Here is a 20,802-nt window from a genome sequence, read left to right on the forward strand (position 1 = left end):
CGTCTGCTCTTGTAAAAAAATGGGTTTGGACATCACTCATCAGAGAACGCCTCCACAAAGGCCAGCATGGAAAGGCCAGCTGGAGCAGGGGGAGGCAAAACTGCCCAGCCTCAGTTAATGTGAGGACTCCAGCAGGAAACTGCTCCCCCCCTTTTCTATTCTCCCTCTCTCTCTCTTTTTTGTGGTTTTTTTTTTTCTTTTTTAATCAGGAAGGAAGCTTCATCTTCAGAAACAAGCATTCCCTGTGTAATCTCCCTGCTTGCCTGTCCCTAGGAGTGGGTCCAATTACTGAAGTAAGCTACATGCACTTTTCAGAAGTGAATCGTGCATTTACCCTGTAAGTCAGACTAGTAAATATGTCCCATTTATAATTTGATTTACGTAACAGGGCACAATGGCAGCTATTAAGTAAATAAAACCATTTTCTCAAGATCTGCAATTTTGGTTTTAAGATTACAAAAACAAACTAAAAAACCTCCAGAAATTAAGCAACTGCTAGCAAATTCCATGCTTTTTACTTCTAATGAAGATACAATGGCCTGACAAGGACAGAAACTGCAGCGGCTAAACTGTCTTTAAACAAACATAGCTCTGCCCAAGTCTTGCAATATATATACTGCATAAAACAAGGCCATGATATGCAACTCAGAGACTATTATTTCACTGTAACAACCTGAGTTAGCATGGAGGTCAGCAGATCATCCCATATTAAGTCTAACCTGCTCTGATGGCACAGTTTTGAGCCCAAACACACAGGTAATTCTACCAAACCCAGAAAGTTGAGATACACATATGGCTGACAATTTATTATTTTGCATTAAAACTACATGCCTGACATTAAATAAGAAAGAGCTAATAGAAAATCAAAATCATGCCATACACAAAGAGAAACAGTTACCTCCCTGCAGCCAAAGCACTGGGCCGGGCGGGGGAAAGGCATTTTACAGACACATATTTTGTGTCACACTCAACAACTTTCACTCAAGTTGTTTAGAACTGTGGTTAGAAACAGTTCTTCCTTCTTTAAAAGCAAAACATAAGTTTTAGATTAGTGAAGAATGACAACAGAGATACAAAGGTTCTAAATCTAAATGAAGTTTTTCTAGGTGTAGGGATTTTTTTTTCTGAATGACAGCATTCGTGACAAAAAGCAGAACACAGTAGCCCACAGACAAAATTTAACCCATCTCCATTACTTACTACTGCTCCTTGCAAATGCAGTCACTGGTACTTCAGAAATGAGGACTTGTATTTTACTTTCAAAATTAGTTTGATGGAAGATGGAATGTGTTTTAACCAAGTTTTACATTTGCACAACACTCTTACAAAATGCAGCCCCATATGCAACCTCAGCAGTGAGCAACAGGTCACGCGTGACAACTTTAATCTTCACTCACCAATCCTTACCCTGTTTTTAAGAAGAAAGCTACTTTGGCAGACTGCATTTCTCAAAATCAGCATGTTATCAGAGAGTAGCATTACCATTATTTATATAGTATTCTTCATTTGGAAGACATCCTAGATAACATTTACTCCATGCTGTTGCTTCATTTGAAAGTTTCCTGGGCTCTTAGTCATAAGAAATTAATCACATGGGCACTAGCAACATGTATTCATATTTAATTACAGGCAGGCTCTGAATCTCTGTATTAAGAAGGGCAAAACTTGCACTTTCTTCAGTGCATGAAGTAGAAAGTCTGTTTACTCCTAAGTACCTAGAAAGATAAGCAAATAAAGTACCTTGCAACGACACTGTTCTCGAGCGTGAAAATTGCCTGTAAGTCAAGCCCTTTCATAATACAATAAGCATCAAATTTTATAAATAACATTACCATTTGATTTTGGACACCACTGATCTGTCTTTATTGGCCAGTAAGGTTTTATTGATAACTTTTACAGCTATGCCTCGCTGCTGCCAGCAGTACAAAAATTTGCAAAGCATTAGAGAAGAAAAAGGAAGAAGTTTAATGGCTGAGAATGACAGCTTCTGTAAATCCCCCATCTCCTTTATAAAGGAAGTTTGGGGGCAGAACCTGTGGGTTATTCATCACTCACATTAAGCTACCTCCACTCACTATATACACTCTCACCCTAGTAATTTCTCTTCTACACAGACACTGCCTACACAAACTCCTACAGCCATCTCCTTCCAGTTTTTATGTAGTGCTTTAAAGAAGCTGAATTGAGACCTCTTTATGTACAGGTAAAGCTGAAGGGAGTATAGCTGCCTCTGCCCAAGGGTCTCCAAAACCAACACAGCAGGCAAAGCAGAAGCTCTTCCTTCTGTTGTGATGCTTTCAGACACACACAAGCCACTGAATTATAAAGGGCAACATCTGCCATCCCTGCCAGCCAGACAAATAAAACCAACTCGGCACGTACTGAAGACAGCAAGGCTCCATTTCTCCTATCAGCACTGTAAATATTTCTCCAAGTTGAAATATGCATGTCTGATATTCCTTGTCTTCACCTGCCACCATACAGTATCCATTGCAACGTGTTGCCAGCACCCAAAGGCATGAAGACTTCCTGGGCTGATATCGATACCTATTATAAAAGAAATGCAACTTCCACGCTAGAGCAAAATATGTGAGATAAGAGGCTTTCTTATCAGGCTGTTAATCCAAGTAGAGATGGCATCCTAGAAAATCCTACGGTGTATCTGCCAACTGAACTAACACAGAGTGGGCAGCAGGACTACCTGAGAGAGCTGAAATGCTTCCCGACTCCAGCTCTGCTGGTACTGATGCACTGGGCTGAAAATTCCAACAGCTGAGGAGTGGAAAGTGACTGAGGACTGGAAACACATGAGCTGGCAATGTGTGCTTACAGCCCAGAAATCCAACTGTATGCTGGGCTGCATCAAAAGAAGTGTGACCAGCAGAATGAGTGAGGTGATCTTCCCCCTCTACTCTGCTCTTGTGAGGCCCCCAGCCTAAGGACACTAAACTGCTGGAGCAGATCCAGAGGAGGGCCATAAAGATTATCAGAGGGCTGGAGCACCTTCCATGTGGGACAGGCTGAGAGCTGGAGTTGTCCAGCATGGAGAAGGCTCCAGAGAGACCTCAAAGTAGCTTTCCAATACCTGAAAGGAGCCTACAAGAAAGCCAGGAAGGGACTTTTTACAAGGGCTTGTTGTGATAGGACAAGAGGAAATGGACTGAAGCTTGAGGAAGGGCAGATTTAGACTGGATATTAGGAAGAAATTCTTTGCAGTGAGGGTGGTGTGACACTGGAACATGTTGCTCAGGGAGGTTGTGGATGCCCCTTCCCTGGAGGTGTTGAAGGACAGGTTGGACGAGGCCTTGAGCAATCTGGTCTAGTGAGGGGTGTGCCTTGTAATGCCAGGGGTGTTTGAACTAGATGGTCTTCAAGGTGCCTTCCAACCCAAACCATTCTGTGAATCTATGAACTGTCTTTGCAGGCTGTAACCTCTGGCAGAGGCTGTAGCATACTCCTGAAGGTAGTAACTCCAACCAAATGCTCTGCTGAACAAGAAAAAGACAATGATGTTTATTACAACACATCTTGTTGTAACATCTTGCAGTGACAACACTTCTTGCAGTGAGGTACTGAAGCACATCATTTAGAAGAACTAGGAATCTAAATTTAAATTCATTTGCCATCACTGCTAACAAACAGGCACATGAACTAAAGTAGTACAAACAGACTCCAGTCTCCATTTTAAGTACATAAATGAGTAGCAGGTTCAGGAGAGATTATTCTGACCATTTTCCATGACCCACCACAACACAAAGGACACAGAACAGCTAGGCATGCCGACTTTCTAGATGCACATCAGTTCTTTCTTATTAAACCATGGACTCTGAGCTGTGGAACAACTAATTTGTGAGAAACTTCTCCTTCCAGAGAAAAGCTAACTGGAAACAGCTCTCAAGTTGATGTAAGCATTAAGTACATGGGGAGTCTCTGTCCTTAGGTGGCTTACCCAAGCCCATTAATTTTTTTTTGTGTGTCCCCCATTTATATAAGCAATGTTTGCATGAAAGGGGAAAGGAGGTCAGCCTAGTCAGCCTGCTACCATCTGCTTTTATTCAGAGTTACTCAAGATCAGTGCCAGTGGGATCAGTGCCCATTAAGAAGGTTTATTGTGTGTGTTTATTTTTTCCTCTTTACAATGAAGGCAACAGCAATTACTGTAAGTTTGTAAAAGTGCATACAAATCATAATACACAATACAAAGCTGCTTCAGTCAGATCCTAGCGTGTTTACAAATCCTACACAGGCTGTGAGAAAGGCTGCTTTGGCACAACACTTTGGATAGACTGGTGAGGAGTGTATTAGTGTCCAGGAGATCTGAGACTGAATACTTGCTATCAAGGCCATACCCTGCTTGCAACACACAGTGATTCCAGCTCATTCAACCCCCCATGAGAATCTCACACAAAAGAAAATGCATCCCAGTCCAGCCTGTCCCCCAGACAGGCTGACAATAGGTGGATTTATACAACAGGAAACTGGAACTGATAAAAGATCAAAGGTAGACTGACAAAGTGGAAATAGCAATTTAGGTCTCTCAGCTAATACATTCCAACTCGTAAGAGTGGACAGAATCGCAGAATCATAGAATAGTTTCAACTGGAAAATACCAAGTCCATCAAGTCCAACCATCAATCCAAGACCACCATTTGGAAGTAAAACCTTTTACGTTATTAAGACACATGTAAGAACAGAAAATCTCAGAATCCTTTGGTGTCTGTGCAATGTGATGTAGACCATTGATGGCCAGCAAGCACTCATACTTGGAAACATATGATATTTTGAGGCAAAAAGGACAGACCGCCTCCAGAATGTACATTGGATGGCACAGGTTTATGAAAAAGGGACCAGACCCTCATTATTTGCACTTACAACCCCCATGTATGAGTGAAATACCAGGCTTCATTTTGTCATGGCCCTGATCTTTAGTTTACAATACATAAAACGCACTTTGAGGGATGCCAAAGGTCACTGGATTAGATCACTTGCAATCCTTTAAAGTCTTGGTTTGAAGAGTGAATCAGATGAGATTTCTGGATATTTATCTTGAGCCCAGTAAATCTGAAAAAGGACAAGTAAAAATCCAAGTATTTGAAAGTCTCCATAGGTAAATAATCTTTTAAGTGGTGAGCATGTCAGTTTGAGTAAGTTTTTCTTTCCTTTCCCACAGAAAAAGATCCAACTGGTTCTGGAATTTCAATGAAAATTCCTGCTGCTGTGTACAGGCCATAGGAGGGTCTTGGTACACTCTGAGTCTCAGTAAAATAAACATAGTTTAAACACAAAGATCTGATCAAAAGGGAGAAGGAAGCAACTGTGAACTGCTTTCACCTGCTCAAGTGATGGTATAGATACCAGTCTCACCTCCCAAATTTAGAACATCTGACCAGAAGCATTCCTTAAGTCCACACTGGAAGATTTCCTGATTCCCCCCCCACCCTTTTTACTGCATGAAAACTGCAAAATGCCTTCCTTCCAAAGATTAACCACACACACAACCAGCACAGTGCAGAAGTTGATTCTAATGTGGACTGTACAAGGGGAACTTGAAGATACACAAAGCTGTGCAGATTTCACGATGGGTGTAAAGCACTCTCTGTATAGGCACCAAGGGAAGACTAAAGGGGGATGTTTTCTGCCTTTGCACATACCACCCACGGCAAAAGCCTCAGCATGAGGTCAGAGACATGTCTTGACAATACTGCAGCAGTATGAGAGCTGTGTCCCTCTGTGCCACTGAAGGAGACATGCAGTAAGAGCTGAACTAACTCTCAAACGCTTTTAAGTTGAAGAAAATTACCAAGTGAACAAAACCCTAATGCGCAGAGATCTGAAAGAAAAGAGCTAGGTCACACACGGTGTCAAACTGGCCTCCAGAGAATGACTTCTAGCCAAGCATGCCAGTAAGGAGGAAATCCTAAGACTGCAAGGCAACATTAAGTCTGCTTGGTACAGTTTTCTTTGAGTATAAGCTGGGGTGTGTTTGTTCTTGGTTTTTAATTTCTCTGATTACTTGGATTTCAATTAATTTAGATGTCTCAGAAAACCAAATCACATTCTAGGAAGCTAATAAACATAGCAGGGAGGTTCATGATTCACCTGCTAGTAGTTGCTGTAGTTCATGCTTTCTGCACAATGAAGTGAGGGGAAGAAATGACAAGTCTAGGAGACTGGAGGATCATTTTCCAGAAAGAGATCTTTTGAGGATGGGTGCATGGATGTGCACAGTCCCATGAAATCCACAGCAGTTCCTGGTTCCTGGTTTCCTATGACCCTAACGTGAAGCAGCAGAGCACATCCACAGCAGGAGGACATCATTGTTTACAATAACAATTCTACACAAGACTTTGCCTTAAGCTATGAAAAAAAGTCAAATTTGTTTTAACATTTTCTCTGAAAAAATACTGAAGTGGCTCAGTGGGAAAAGAAGCAACCATAGATAAAAATGACAATTCTTAACAGATAAATACTATTTACAAAAGCCAAGAAATTAAAAACTCCTGTTCCAAATGTACTGCTACACAGCTAAATGTTGACTGACAGTAATTTAAACTAGAAACTCTCACGTGTGGCTACTGAGGTTTTTACGTGGGTAGGTTTTATAAGGGCACACAGTGACAGGACGAAGGGTAATGGCTTCAAACTAGAACAAGGTCCTTTTAGATGAGACATTAGGGAGAAATTCTTCACCATGACAGTGGTGACATGCTGGAATGGATTGCCCAGAGAAGTTGTCAAAGCTCCAACTCTGGAACTGTACAAAGCCTAGTTGGATGGGGCCTTGAGCAACCTGGTCTAGTAGGAGGTGTCCTTGCCCATGGCAGGGGAGTTGGAACTAGATGATTTTTAAGGTCCCTTCAAACCCAAACTATTCTATGATTATGCAAAATGCATACTTATTACTCAGATGCATGTTTTTTAATGCATGGGCTGTGATGTAACTGCTATGGACACACATGCAGAAAAAGCAAACAAAAATTCTTTGAGAACTGGAGCACCTAAAAGCTAGTGACTACTTATAGAAAAGACATTTTCTGTGGGGAAAAACAGCTTTGCATCCCCTGACTTGCCTGAATGTAAAATACATTAACAGAATTAATGTCCATGAGCCATATGATATCATGAGGAGGTAACTGTATAGGAAAACCAGAGTCAAAAGAGACCAGAAGTAAAAGTTCTGAAGAAGCACTGAAAAAAAAAAATCATATAATCTTCTATCAAAACATTTGTTTGAAAAATGTCGTAATTTTAGCCATGTGATTTCATTACTTCATTTCCTAAGATCTAGTCTCAGAAATTAGTCAAATGCAAGGAGCAAAGTAGACCACCTAGACTATTCTTTGTCTTGGATTCTGGTGGTACTCTCTACTTGAGAGAAAGAATAGCTCTGGTTTGCTTCACTAGCTGCTCTTTTCAGGGTAGCGTGGACAGTCTGTAGCAAAAGCCTTTAGTTACATTCAGTCCAAAAGAAGAAACAGCAGGATATTAAGGAGAAAGTAAACTTTCAGTAGAATAGTTGTTAAGAGTTTGACCAAAACAGTTCCAAGAAAAAAAATAAAGACCTTTAGGCTTATCCTAATCTTCTTCCTTCCTTGAAGCATCTGTTAGAGATTTGCCTCATGCCACAATAGTTTTAAGAAAAAATAACCTAAAACCTAACTCAGAGCAATTCTTGGATGAAGAGAGGCAATGAAATATTTAGTTATAGCCATATTTTCAACATTACAGTTTTCACTACAGCAGTGGCTCATTTTCAATAATGAACAAGGAACTCTGGAAGGGTTTTTTTAATTCAGATTATTTAAAGGGCTTCTTGCCCTCTTATTCATATACTACACAGATCATCTCCTCCCACAAGCAATTGTGCAATCTCTCTGTGGCAACAAAGCCAATTGCTTAGCGTCCCAATATTACCTTCCCATGTATTTATGGTTTCCTGAATATAATTCACTATCTAGAGATAAAAAGGAATTACTATCATTAAGTTGTTCTCTCTAGGTCACATTTTAAGAACCTGTGCTGCAGAAAAATAATTAAGTGAAGATACTCCTACCTCTTGGATCTGAGCTGCTCATGTTAAGGTTTAAAAATGCTCTGCAGTCAAACATTGCCACCTGTCCTTTCATCTTAATTGAAAAATTCTGAATCATGTTAACGTGAGCCTGAAAATGCTTCTCCTCTGGAAATATGTGCAGTCACCAACCATGACAATTATTATCACATTAAATTGATGGAGATATATGAAAGACTATTACAAAGATTAAAGGGTATTATAAAGCCCAAAATATATATATGCATGTATATGATATACTACAAATATATGTTTTCAAACCACTGTCTCCACTATGTCTAGCAAAGGCACACATTTCAATTAATAATACATTCAGGCTTTATTTTCAGTTGTAACTTTCAGGAGACATTACCCTTTCAGGCATGATATTGTAACAGTCCTACTGAACTTCAACTTTCATTAGAACACATCAATCAACTTTCTTTCAGTGAAAACACATGTTCCCTGTAGACCACAAAAATTTTTTGAACAACAAAAGAAAGCTCTACTGTATATATATTTATGACCACAGACAAAAGATGAATCAAATTCTGTCATGTATTTATCAATTAAGTAAAAAAGGCTTTTTTTACATCCAACCCAAAGTCCAAAAACAATTTCTCTTTTCTCCCAGCAGCCTGAACTCCTACTTCATTTCAAGGCTCTGGATTTTCTAAGCTCTCATACCAACACAACCATTTACCCTTTAAACTCTGCAAAAATACCTCAATGGTTCTGCGGCTGAAATCCTTCTCCATTTTCATCCTCCTTGTCCTCGGCTACCTCAGCAAAGGCAACATTTTGACATGAAGCTTTTATAATCAGGGTGCTTTGAACTCAGAGTAACAGATGTGCTTCATTTTGAAATGTTGCATTTACTTAAACCCATGTACACTTATCATGTTGCAAGTTTTCATTTTTCTTTCAAAGGATTCTTACTAGTTTTTACCCCTCAACTTTTTGCCTGATTAAGTTCGCTGTGGTGAAGCTCATAGAGACAAGACCTCCTGGTTAAAACTGACAGACAGCCGTTTCCATTTTTATTGACTCATTAAATATGTATACTTTGAATGTGATTTAAATTATCCTGGTATATAAATCATCTTTTTTTCTTTCTTTTTTTTTTTTTTTTTTTTTTTTTTTCTTTTTTTCCTTCTTCTTTTTTGTTCCTCTAAAAGAAAATTGGCTACTGCCATCTCCTGGTCAAACATTTTCACCTGGACTATGCCCAAATACCTTGTATTACAGTATAAGTACTTTTTTTTAAAAATATAAATAGGGCACAAAACAACAGATTTGATAAAAAAGTATTTTTTCACTCCATTTCTATCCATCACTAACACCTTGTTCAAAAATACAGGCTGGAAGTGCTGTCTTGTTAACACTTTGAGACAAAGTTGAGGTGTCAAAGCATGAAGTAATGTGGTAGGAAGACTATCTAAAGAGAGGCTGGACTAGGTGATCTCTAGAAGTCCTTTCAACCCCTACCATTCTGTGCTTCTGTGATTCCCCCATTCTTCCTTTTCTCTGATGCTTAATAGCAAGTGTTGGGAATTGGAAGAAAATGAAGACTTCTGCTCAGTTGGTAGTGCATCAGACCCTTAATGGGAAGGTCGCAGGTAGTGTCCTCCCTACTCTAGTCATGAGGTCTGTGGTGATGGCAGGTTGGACTTGATGATCTTTGAGGTCCCTTCCAACCTTAGGAATACTGAATACAGTTAGTAAGGAAAAGTGCTTTAAAATGGGAAATGGGTTGATCCTGCAAGACAGGCTTGCCACACAATTTCCTTTCTGGCAATTCAAAGGTCATGCTCAGTTTACCAGAGATTCACTTTCTTTAGGGAATCTGGATTTTCTGAACACCAGAGAAAAAAAATGCAGTTCTTCCTATTAGAAAAAGTCATTGCAATATTTTGCACTAATATTAAATAAAAAATAACTTCCATTTTTTAATAAATGAAGTCTTTTTTTACCCACTTCAAAAACATATGGTGATAAATGTCCCTGCAACAAAACACACACATGCACTGAGGTGTGCCACTTCACTTCTGTAAGCTCTTCCACTAATTGTCCATAGAAGCCAGGTTTTACATTATTCATAACTCTCTTCATATGTAAAGCACGGGTTGGAAATTAGGTTCCAAGTCCCACAACCAATAACACTGGCCTAGGGCTTTTCTTACCACTTATAAATATTTGAAACAAAATAATTCCCTCAGAATTCTAACTTGATTGCATGTTAAAAAAAAATGAAATTAAATGGAAGAAGTTCAAAGAATTATTTTTAAAAGGACTTGGAGGAAGAATTTGTCTATACTAGGGTGGAGCAGTTATAATTGCATGTATTGTAGACGTGCAGGGTTTTGGATTCCCTGTTCTTAGCACATAAGATGAAAACTGCTACAGATCTCACGCTACCACCTCCTCAAACTTATTATCTGCTAAAATAATTACATATGGCAGTAATGTGCACAGTTTATGTTATTACAACACTGATCTAAACTACAGCAAACAAAAAATATTCTCTGCCTCTCATGCAACATCCTTAACACTTTTAACAAACACTGTCAAGTAATCTCCACAAATAGCATGGTTATGCATGGTGCCCTCCACAAAAGAAGAATCACTACCTGCTACACACAAGCATGAAATGCATCCCAAACCAGGCCATTTTACTACTGAAAATCTCTTCTTTTTTGCACATTTGCATGATCTTAACTTTGTATTATCTTTCAGTGCTCCTCTAGTACCTTTGCATTTTCTCATACACACAAACCACTGCCATCTATCACAACATTATAAATAATTTGTTTGCTGAACAGCATTCTATAAAGCAATTAAGATTCAGCTGACAACATAATATGCACATTGTAATACTCTAGGCAAATAAAAATTTAAATAAATACCTAATTGCAATAATTCTGGTGACTTACATACAGATATATTTCCATTCCATTCAGTGCACCCCAACAATAGAACTATGTACACAGAGTTAAACACACTATGTATAAATGCTTGGGAATTTAGTAGTAATTAGAAACAAATTTAGGCAAAATCAGAACTTTATTATGCATCAGCATACAGCAACGTTTAAATGTGATGTGCTTAACTGAAAGAACTATGTTTGCTGCTTGACACTGATTTACCTTCTTCTTGTGTCTCTTCAGACTTGCTTCTCACATGAACAACTTGGGGTCTCACAGCCTCAACTTGTGCAGCTCCTTGGCTTTCCTTCTATACATTAAACATGAAAATCATATTAAAAATCTGACTTTTGATCTAAAAGCACAGTAAAATCCAAGAAACATCCAAAGAGGTTTTTAAAGATAAATTAAAGGATATGCTCTTGTTACCCTTCCTTTTGACTTCAAAAGAATTCATCTCTGAATCAGCCTATTGCAATTCTATTTCCGCTCGACGAACATCCTGGGAGCAGTAGATATGGCAAAATGCCATTTAGACTGAAGACACAGGAGACCCTCAGTTTCTGCTCAAAGCATGTGGAGGAAATAACATAAAATCTTTTCAGCTTTCTGCAATACTCAGGACTTCTCCCTAAGCATTATCCTCCTGAGTAAAAAGATAATGTTGAAAGGGGAAAGAGGAAGCAAAATTTCAGCACACAGGTTGGAAGTGCCAAATCTAAAATTATTTCTTTGGCCATGTTTATAAAACCACTTTCTACTCTTCCTGAAATGCTCTTCAGGACCTAGGTCTGCAACAATGTCTAAGGAAAGCAGGTTTTTCAGAAGCAACGAAAGCTCTGAGTGTTAAAAAGGAAAACACCTTATTTCTCAAGTACACTTGTTATGTGTTAACTGGAACAGGAATTGTGGCCCAAGGACATTCCACTAGACGTTGACAGGAAAAAAGAGAAGTGCAAAACAGAGAACCAAGGAGTCCTAGAAGACTTAAGCATTCTCTAAGGCAGACAAATTTAATTTCATGAGTTATTCTGTTGATTCCATAGATGAATCCTAAAGAAGGAACATGAAACATCATAAACATTTGCATATCACACAGCATTTGGAGCCTAAGGACAGAACTGCTGTGCAGCTTCTAGGAAAATTGTATGCCCTGAGAAGGAATGGCACAGGTATTCTCTTGAAGACCTGATGATGAAGTACCAGTGGTATATTGCTCCCCAAACACTAAAACAGAAGAAAAGGAAAAGTGTGTTTCAGTTCTGTAAGAGAAATCCCCCACTGCTGTGGAGGCCACCAGTGAAAAAAACAGCCCAAAAGACAGAGAAAAAGAAGAAAATCTTCATGTCTGGCAAACAGTAAAACATGGTGCCAACTACACAATCAGGGCTTCCGATTTCTTTCAGCTAACACCTGTCTCCTATCATAACAGGAATCTCATCAGTAATAGTATTGCTTATCATGTACATAACAGTCATTTAAGCTGGTGTTACAAAAATCAGGAGAAACAAAAAGGTAAGCCATTCAGTAACTGTGTTCTCAATGGCTGCATGGATCTGTTTACATTCCCCAGTAAACAAAGCACAGAGAGAGTTACAGTAGTAGATGGCATGTCAATTCTAACAAGCACCAACACAATCTCACCAGGACAGTCATGAGCATAAGCTTACAAAAGCCAATATACATCCACCTGAGATCAAGCTAGCATCTCCATCAGGTGCTATGTGCATGGACAGATCAGTTAAGATTGCCACTAGCTTGGGCACCTCTACACACCACAGCTCATCATTTAAAGCTGACACAATAAAGAGTTAAGATGATTTCCTAAAGTAAGCTCTTACAGAGATATATTTGAAGGACACCAGTGTTACAGAACACATGAAATGTAAGCAGCATAACAGTCTAATAATGAGTCCATTTGAAGTATTTTTTTGTTTTAATTTTTAGTAAGAGAAACCTAAAAACAGTTTAAACTGAACTGATGTGCAAACAGAAGTTGAGAGATAACACAAGATTCATAACCTACAATTATGCATTCCCAAAGATTAAAAAAACATGCCTTTTGAAATACTAAATATGAAAGATAATGAGAATACCAAACTGACAATCCCACTTCAAAAATGCTGATTGTATAAAAACATTTATACTTATTTAAGAACATTATGGAAATATTTTGCAACTAACTCATTTTCTAAGACCTGAACAATGCATTTGGGATTTCACATGATTTAGATTTATCACTAATATGACTTCAATGTTCACATTCCTCCCATGAACAAAATGATCTATCTAGAATAGGAAGAACCAAGCCTCCTCCTAGTGATTCTCTTGCTTCTTAGAACTATGAGCACAGGGGCAAAGTGACCACAAGTTACAGTCAATTCCTGTACTGTTGCACAAGAATGGACAGAAGGGGTCAAACCAAAGATGTATTTAGTCTGGCGTTCTGTCTAACAGTGGCTAAAAGCAGATATAAATCTCAAAAACATCCAATGCCACAAATGGAGGAGGAGCAGCCAAGGAATTTGGGTAGATAAGAAAATTCCTGTTTTGGAGTAATAGGCCACGCACAAACCTCACTCTTCATGACTAAAAGGCATTTGCTGCTGCCCTACATAGAAAGACAATGCACTTCCTGTTGGTCAAAATCTGATTTACACACTGGTGCCAGGAAGTGAACAAGTGGCAGGTGTATGGCAGCTCAACAGCACTGCCCACAGCTTCCCTGAAATGAGGATACTCTTCAGACAGATTACACAAACCATCCAAGCTTTGCCATAACAAACTCTAACATCCAGGAGGATTGTGGGCAATTGAATGAGAAAAAAACCTCCACCAAACCAAAGGCCCAGCTGGGCAACATCTAAAATACAATGTATTTTCCCAGGGCTCTCAGCAAACACCATGAACAGCCTGGTTTTGCTCATAGATCTGTCTTCTTGCTTTGTACATAGCTGATACAGTTCCATTTCAATGAAGGCAAATACTGTCTCAGAGATCAAAAACAAGACATGAAACAATTAATGTGAGTCAGTGAATAACTTGGGAGGAGATCTTTTAAGAAGTTTAAAGTGATTATTGCCTCAAATATGTCATAGAATGAATCATTCTGAAAGCCTGCATATCTCTTGCTCTCCTAGCTGGCATTGTGCGACCACAAAAATCTGTTTCCTACAGGCAGGTGACAAAGCAGATCCAGCTGTAAATCTGAATACAGATGCCATCCCTTATTAAGATTAGGGGAGAGATTCATCATTGTTACATGGTAGATAGATGCTGTCAAAATAAGCTTTAAAGTCAGCCAGTACAGGGATTTTTTTTATGTTTTTCCCCAGGTAATCTTACACGTAATATATCACCATTTGCTTGTCCCCAGGCAAATAAAAATCAATCCTAACCCCATCAGGTGGAGTATCTGATGCAGGTATTGATGTGTCCTTTATCACAGCTAATGATGCTAAAAGAAGGGAACATGTTTTGCCCTCTCTGTCTTGGCTTTGTGAAAAGATAAGAAGGATGTGAGCTTCACCCCAACAGACACAGTGGTTTAACAGAATCCAGTCTTGCCTGTGAACAATCATTCCGAGAAACAGTATGTTCCAGTGATCTCAGAGTGAATGAGGTATAACATTTAAAATCTTCCTTGAAAATGCAGTACATCACTGCAGATGACATATGTAAGAGCTACTCAGGCACCAATGGCACAATACACATCAAGGCTTAAAAAATAAACCCAAAGATAGGTCCATGTAAGATACTGTGGTGGGTGGAAGGGTAAGGCCAAGAAGCCTCCTCCCTTCCCCCTTGTAAGGTAAAGGGAAAGAAACTTGAAGGAAAAGGAAAAAAAAAACTCACAAGCTGAATTAGCAAAGCAGTGGAGCTATATTTACAAAGCAATGTAGGGTATGCAGGGGAATATTTACAAATTTACAATATCTACAATATATACAAAGATATACAACAGAGTAACACAGAAATGAGAGTAACCCCCCTCGGACAGAGAGGGGTTCCCCACCTCCGCTCTCCCCTCTCCCCCCCCCCCTTTCCCCAGAATGGGATAGAAAGAGAAAGAAGAGAGAAAAAAAAGTTAGAAGCAGTTCATGTTAATTGGAAGGGAGTTAATACAGGCCTGGTATCTGGACTTCAAGGCCGAGGCCTTGGCAGAAAGCCCAGCACAGAGACAGAGAGCTGCTGCACCGTGGAAAGGCGGAAGCAAGACTGATAGAAAAGTCCTGGAAATGTCCAGTTCACTCCCAGTTCCAAAGGTGCTTCCTCCCACTCTCCCAATGAAATTAGTTTAGATTATTCCTTCCGTTTACCAACTTCCGTCCACCATATTCCCTTTCTTAAGGGGGCAACGTCAACCAGCCACAGATACTTCAGGTTATTTTTAGTATAGGACATCAGGGAGGGACAGAATGCATCCATGAACACAGCAATCAGGGTCAAGTGTATGGTTACTTTCAAACACACTGTGAAGCTTACTGTATCACAGAGCAGTCTGCTACCTCATTTTCAGCTTTCGCCACTCCTTATTTTAATTTCTCTTTAGTTAGTGAGTAAATCATCATCTCTAGGGTAACAGCACATACAAGTAAAGTAGCAACAGATAAACTCTGTAGGTTTCAATCAGAGATCAATAGGATCTTCTTCTGCCTTCAAGTATTCTGATGTACATCATCATTACTGACTTTCCTACACTGCCTCTGTTAGGAAGAACTAATCTCCTGAAATGCTTAATCAGTGAGTTACAATTTCTGGGGCCAAACCTCTGTTGTTGCTTCCTCTCCTCTATATTCATTATGTTTTTCTTCTGTATTTAAAGTACTGTGCCCCTAAAACAGAGGAATGCCCCATCTGAACTGAGTATGTAGACTATGACATCCTGTGAGACCAGTGAAGCTGTGAGGAAGTGCAGAAAAGGTAAAAGAGGAGGTCTGAACCTATCAGAAAATATATTGTAAGGATTCACAGAATCACAGAATGTTAGGGGTTGGGACCTCCAGAGATCACTGAGTCCAACCCTCTGCCAAAGCACAGGAACACATACAGGCAGGTTCTGAAAGTCTCCAGAGAAGGAGACTGTCTGGGCAGCCTGTTCCAGTGCTCCATCACCCTCACCATCAAGAAGTGTCTCCCTGTGTTGAGGTGAAACTTCCTGTGTTCCAGCTTGTACCCATTGTTCCTTGTCCTATCACCAGGCACCATCAAAAACAGACTGGCACCTTCATCCTGACACCCACCCCTCAGATATTTGTAGACACATGTGATATTCCATCACAGCAAACAGACTCCTTTTTATTACACACATGTACTTTTGACTTTGGTTTCGCAGCTGAATATGTCACTTTAAGTGCATCAGTTTGGTGACCTCAGTCACCACAGTGAGACAGGAAAATTTGTTTTCTTAGGTTTCAGTCTTCAATTTCTTACTAGTCACAGAAAATATCCTTTCAGTTTACCTGGGGCAGATCCTCTGAGAGAGATGTCACCCTGCCCCTTAGCTGGGCTGACTGCAGAACAGGATTTGAAAGTGGCTGCGATTCCAATTCGGCCATCAGCATTGGACCATGACTTGTAACTGCACCTTCAAGAATTTCTGTTTAGAGAGAAAAATTAAAGAGAAAAAATTTCCTTGATGAGCTGGAGTAATAATCTCCCAGTTCAACTAATGTGGTAGGATGCAGAGCCTTTCAAGATTCAACAATGGGACATACAATGTTAACGAGCATTGTTTCCTCCTTACATGTCTCAGTGTATATTCTTTAAATTGTTCTTGAGGGGAAAAAAAGAAATAAAAAATAACTGTCTGTGGAAATTGAAAAAAATAAATCAGTTTTATCATCTGTGGGTTTCTCACATGGCAAGCATTTATGACAGCCTCAAAGCTGTGCAGTTCATCATACCATTATATGCTTAATGAGCTTTAACACGTACACTGGAAAGAGATTGGAAAGGCTTCCTCATGAAAATGTTTCACTGTTGTGTGAAAAGAAACCTGTATATAGTCTTCTTTAAAGGGATAATTTGCTGTATAACCCAGCATTTATCACGCTGTTGCAGCCTGCATGTGGGTAAAGCATCTTTATGGAAAACGTACTGACAGCTCATGAACTAACTTTAGCCTTCTGCTATCACACAGAGCCAAAGAATGAATTTTAAGACTAATTAAGTATAAAAATTGCTTAATTAACTGTAATTATTGTTCACTGTAAAACTACATGCGCCACATTTCATTTGCACGTTGGCTTTTTTATATCCATGCCTTTAAGCACTGAAAACAAGGATTTATAAATGAAAGACTGATCATCAAGATGCTGTCATATACCTACAGAAGCAACACCTGCTCCATCCTACAAACAGACATCAAGTTTCCATAATGCAAATAAAAACTGGTCACAACACTGAAGACATCCAAAGACACACAATCCCCACAGCTGACTTGCGTGATAGCGCCCATGGAATTGTCTATGGATCTGTCATGAGCCCACTGGTAGTTTGCATCTCTGCCTTGATCTCCTGATGAATCATGAGCCCACCGAGCTAAAAAGAGCTCACCTTGGTGCGTTCAGAGGGGGAAGGGAGAGGAGCTAAATTAGAAAGCATCAGAATGTAACAGAATTTAGTGTGGGATTAATACAGATTATGTTAAAGCATAGGTCATTCCCTTGTGGCAGTTGCTCCAGGGCACTTGGCTTCTCTCAAAAAAACAGAAATAACACTACAAGATTTAGGGAGGTGGGCATATAAAATGACTATGGAAGCACTGCTTCTAGATTATCATCACATGCAGGAGCTGGTTTTAAAAAGTCTTAGATACTTACAGGACAGACAAAAGGCATCCTGAATTCAATTAAATACATTTTTTATATACATATAGAGGAGACAGAAACATTTTACATCAGATACAGCTATGAAAGCCTGGGTAAGAAGGAAATAGTCCTCTAGTAGGTGGGTCCCCCAGTTAAGGCACATCTTCTAATTCTCTCTATGGTCCTGAACACTACAGATATTGTAGATCACTAATGTGTTCTTGCATCACAACCTTCTTAATGCTGCCTGTCCTCTCACAATGCAGTGTCAAGAAAGTGACTTGGAGAAATATTTTGTGTCAGGGAGCCAAATGTAACCAATCTCCAAACATCTAGAAAGCTACTTTCAAGTAAAAGTTTGATAATACATCACGTATCAGAACCTATTTTCAAAGCTGACAGTGGTGTAGCTGATCCAAAATGTTACATAACAGTGATCTTAAAAAGCTTCCTCCCTGTGTAACCAGTTCAAATGTAACTTCAGTTCAAAACTAAGCAAATATGATAATTTCTCTTGAGATTATTTTTGCCACATGTTGAACACATTCAATTTCAATCCACTTCCTGCTGGTTAAGGGTTGATAATGTGAGATTTGCTTCCCTTGTCAAAATAATAAATATGAAAATTAAAAGGACAGACAGCCACGTGTTTGATCACTTCAGTTTACACAACTTTCAATGAATCAGTGCAACCACATTTGTGTTGTAACAGCTTAATAATGATTAGGTCAAGCATATTTTAAACCACAGTCCACAAAAGGAAGCATTTCTACATGCTTGCAAGCAGTTTAATTAAGCAAGTAAAGAAGTAAATTTCAGATAACAGTTGAGAAACTGGGATAAAAAAAATAAGGGAGAGGAAGGATAGGCTATTGGTTACAGCACTAGTTTCAACTAAAGAAATAAATTAACCTTCCTGCTTTACTACAGCAATTTATCTCTGCACTATTTTGTGTGAGCCATTATATGTGTGCTTGAGCTACCCATCTGGTTAAAAAAACACTCTATGTTGTTATAGGAATATACAAAGTTAAAATATGTTACCAAGTCATGAGACAATGCAGTGATGGAGTAAAAAAAACAATGGAGTGCTGTGCACAGAGAGAAGTTAACTTGATCTGCTGGTATTAATACCTGTCCTACAGAAAGTGACTTCAAGAATGGTCAAACGAAGTGTTTTTGAGAACCAAATTTGATTTAAAAGAATAAAATACCTATTTTGCAAGTCAACTTTTGTATTGATAAGTTGCTACTTGTCATGTCTTTTGTCCAAATTGTAGCCTATTACAGACAAAGAAGAATGAAGACAAGATCTGAATTAAATTTGGTTCTCAGAATAGGAATGCTACTAATTTCATTGCAGCAGTTGCCTGTAAATTATTAACTTTGGATTTTGAACATATCCTCTGAAATTATTTCAGCTACTGTTAGAGAAAATCCTCAGAACCCACATCAATATCACAGACAAGAAATAACAGGCCAATTGTACCTCCAGATTGGCCAAGCTGCGCTGGTGATAGAGAACGGAAACCCTGGTGTGGTCTGTTCTCAGAAGTCCAAGCAGTTGGATGGTCCATACAAACTGAGTGTCCCATCAGGATTCTTTCTGCTGCTCTGGTCAGCCTTGGTCTTTGGCCTTCACTGAGCTCCCCAACACTATCATCAGAATCCTACACAGAACAGCAACATCAGAACAACAAGTATTAAACCTCCCCAATGTCCTTCTTCCAAAAGTAGCATTGTTACCTAATGACACTTAGAGTATATATAAACTGAAGCATCGAATAAAGAAAACAGAAGCTGAGAAGATAATATCTAACTGGGTCTAAAAGCAAAATCTCCAAGTATCAGTACTGGACAGAAAGGAATTACTTACAGCCATTTTGTTAGTGGTATCCAAACATGATCGAAACCTAAGTTACATTTTTAGCACGTAAGGCCTTTAATATTAGACACACTGTTGACTGTCTGACCTTACAACATTGAAAACATCTATCAGCTATTGACTCTCTGCTGTATAGCCGGTCAGAGAAAAAGTTCAATTATTAAGTGCATTTGGATGGCACTTAACACAAGGTTAGTCCTCTAGGTTCTGACTTTCAAAGCTGCAGAGAAAAACCCAGCTTGCTTCTATGCAGGAAAGCAGGCTGCATATAGATACACACAGCTCCACAGACTCATTCTAAGGCACTTCAAGTGTTCCTTCTTTTTCAAGAAGGCATGCTTGCCAGCACCTGGGGTGGTAGTTTATAAGTGTCTTGTGTGGACAGACTGAGCTGTCTGTAACTATGGAAAGGGAAAAAGCAAATTAGAGATGCATTTGTAATTGGCAGTGCTGATGAGAAAATGTCACTACAATTCCAGTCAGACTCAGAGCTGACACTGTAGAAAGCTTTTCACTAAATCCATCCACCAGAGCTCATTAAGCAAAATAAAGACAGACAAAGGAACAGTTAAGGAAGTGAGTGAAGGTAGTAATTATTCAGACTAAACTGACCAAAACAGAAAGAACTAAAAACTATGAAGAAATTAAAATGTGTATTAGCTATCTGTCACCTGTGGAAGTACATAAATTACTCAACTTCTTTTAAAATATAAATGAGTTTATATAATACTGGGTTTTACTTTGGAACTCTGAAATTCTAACATTCTTTGTTAAGTGTGCAGTTTAAGAGCATACATTAAAAATGTTTATAAGCAAAAATGCTTAAAGCACATCCAATTTATCAAGATGCTCAAGGTAGAATACCGCATAAACTCGATTTCCTTGTGAAACATTTCCTTACCATTTCATTGGCATCCTGTAGAGTACTGGTTAAGCTCTCAGCATGGTTTGGAAGAGACAGTCCCCCTTCTAAGGCTGAAAAATACTTTAAGTTACAACCTCTAAAAAAAAGGCAAGTTATGCCAAGGCCACATTCTTTAATAATTGCAACACAGTGGCTCAGTAAAGCTGGAAATTCCTACTGCCAGATGTGTATTATAAAGACATATTTTCAGCTCCCAAGAAAATTGG

General features: G+C 39.1%; 1 protein-coding gene across 5 annotated transcripts in view; it reads right to left on the reverse strand.

Moving 5' to 3' along the window:
• Window positions 1–20,802, reverse strand: part of KIAA0586 (KIAA0586 ortholog) — an 80,065-nt gene that overhangs the window by 14,976 nt on the left and 44,287 nt on the right. For 4 of the 5 annotated variants that reach the window (XM_068148976.1, XM_068148975.1, XM_068148979.1 and 1 more), the window contains exons 27-30: window positions 20,573–20,646; window positions 19,276–19,456; window positions 16,437–16,573; window positions 11,197–11,284 (exon numbers count right to left, since the gene is read on the reverse strand). In XM_068148976.1, the coding sequence (XP_068005077.1) occupies window positions 11,197–11,284; window positions 16,437–16,573; window positions 19,276–19,456; window positions 20,573–20,646 (480 nt within the window). The remainder of the gene's footprint in view (window positions 1–11,196; window positions 11,285–16,436; window positions 16,574–19,275; window positions 19,457–20,572; window positions 20,647–20,802) is intronic. The other variant, XM_068148980.1, reaches the window with a different exon arrangement.

The sequence above is a fragment of the Melanerpes formicivorus genome, unplaced genomic scaffold, assembly GCF_026170545.1.
Source record: "Melanerpes formicivorus ecotype bairdi unplaced genomic scaffold, bMelFor1.0.p_v2 SCAF_17, whole genome shotgun sequence".
NCBI classification, from domain to species: Eukaryota; Metazoa; Chordata; class Aves; order Piciformes; family Picidae; genus Melanerpes; species Melanerpes formicivorus.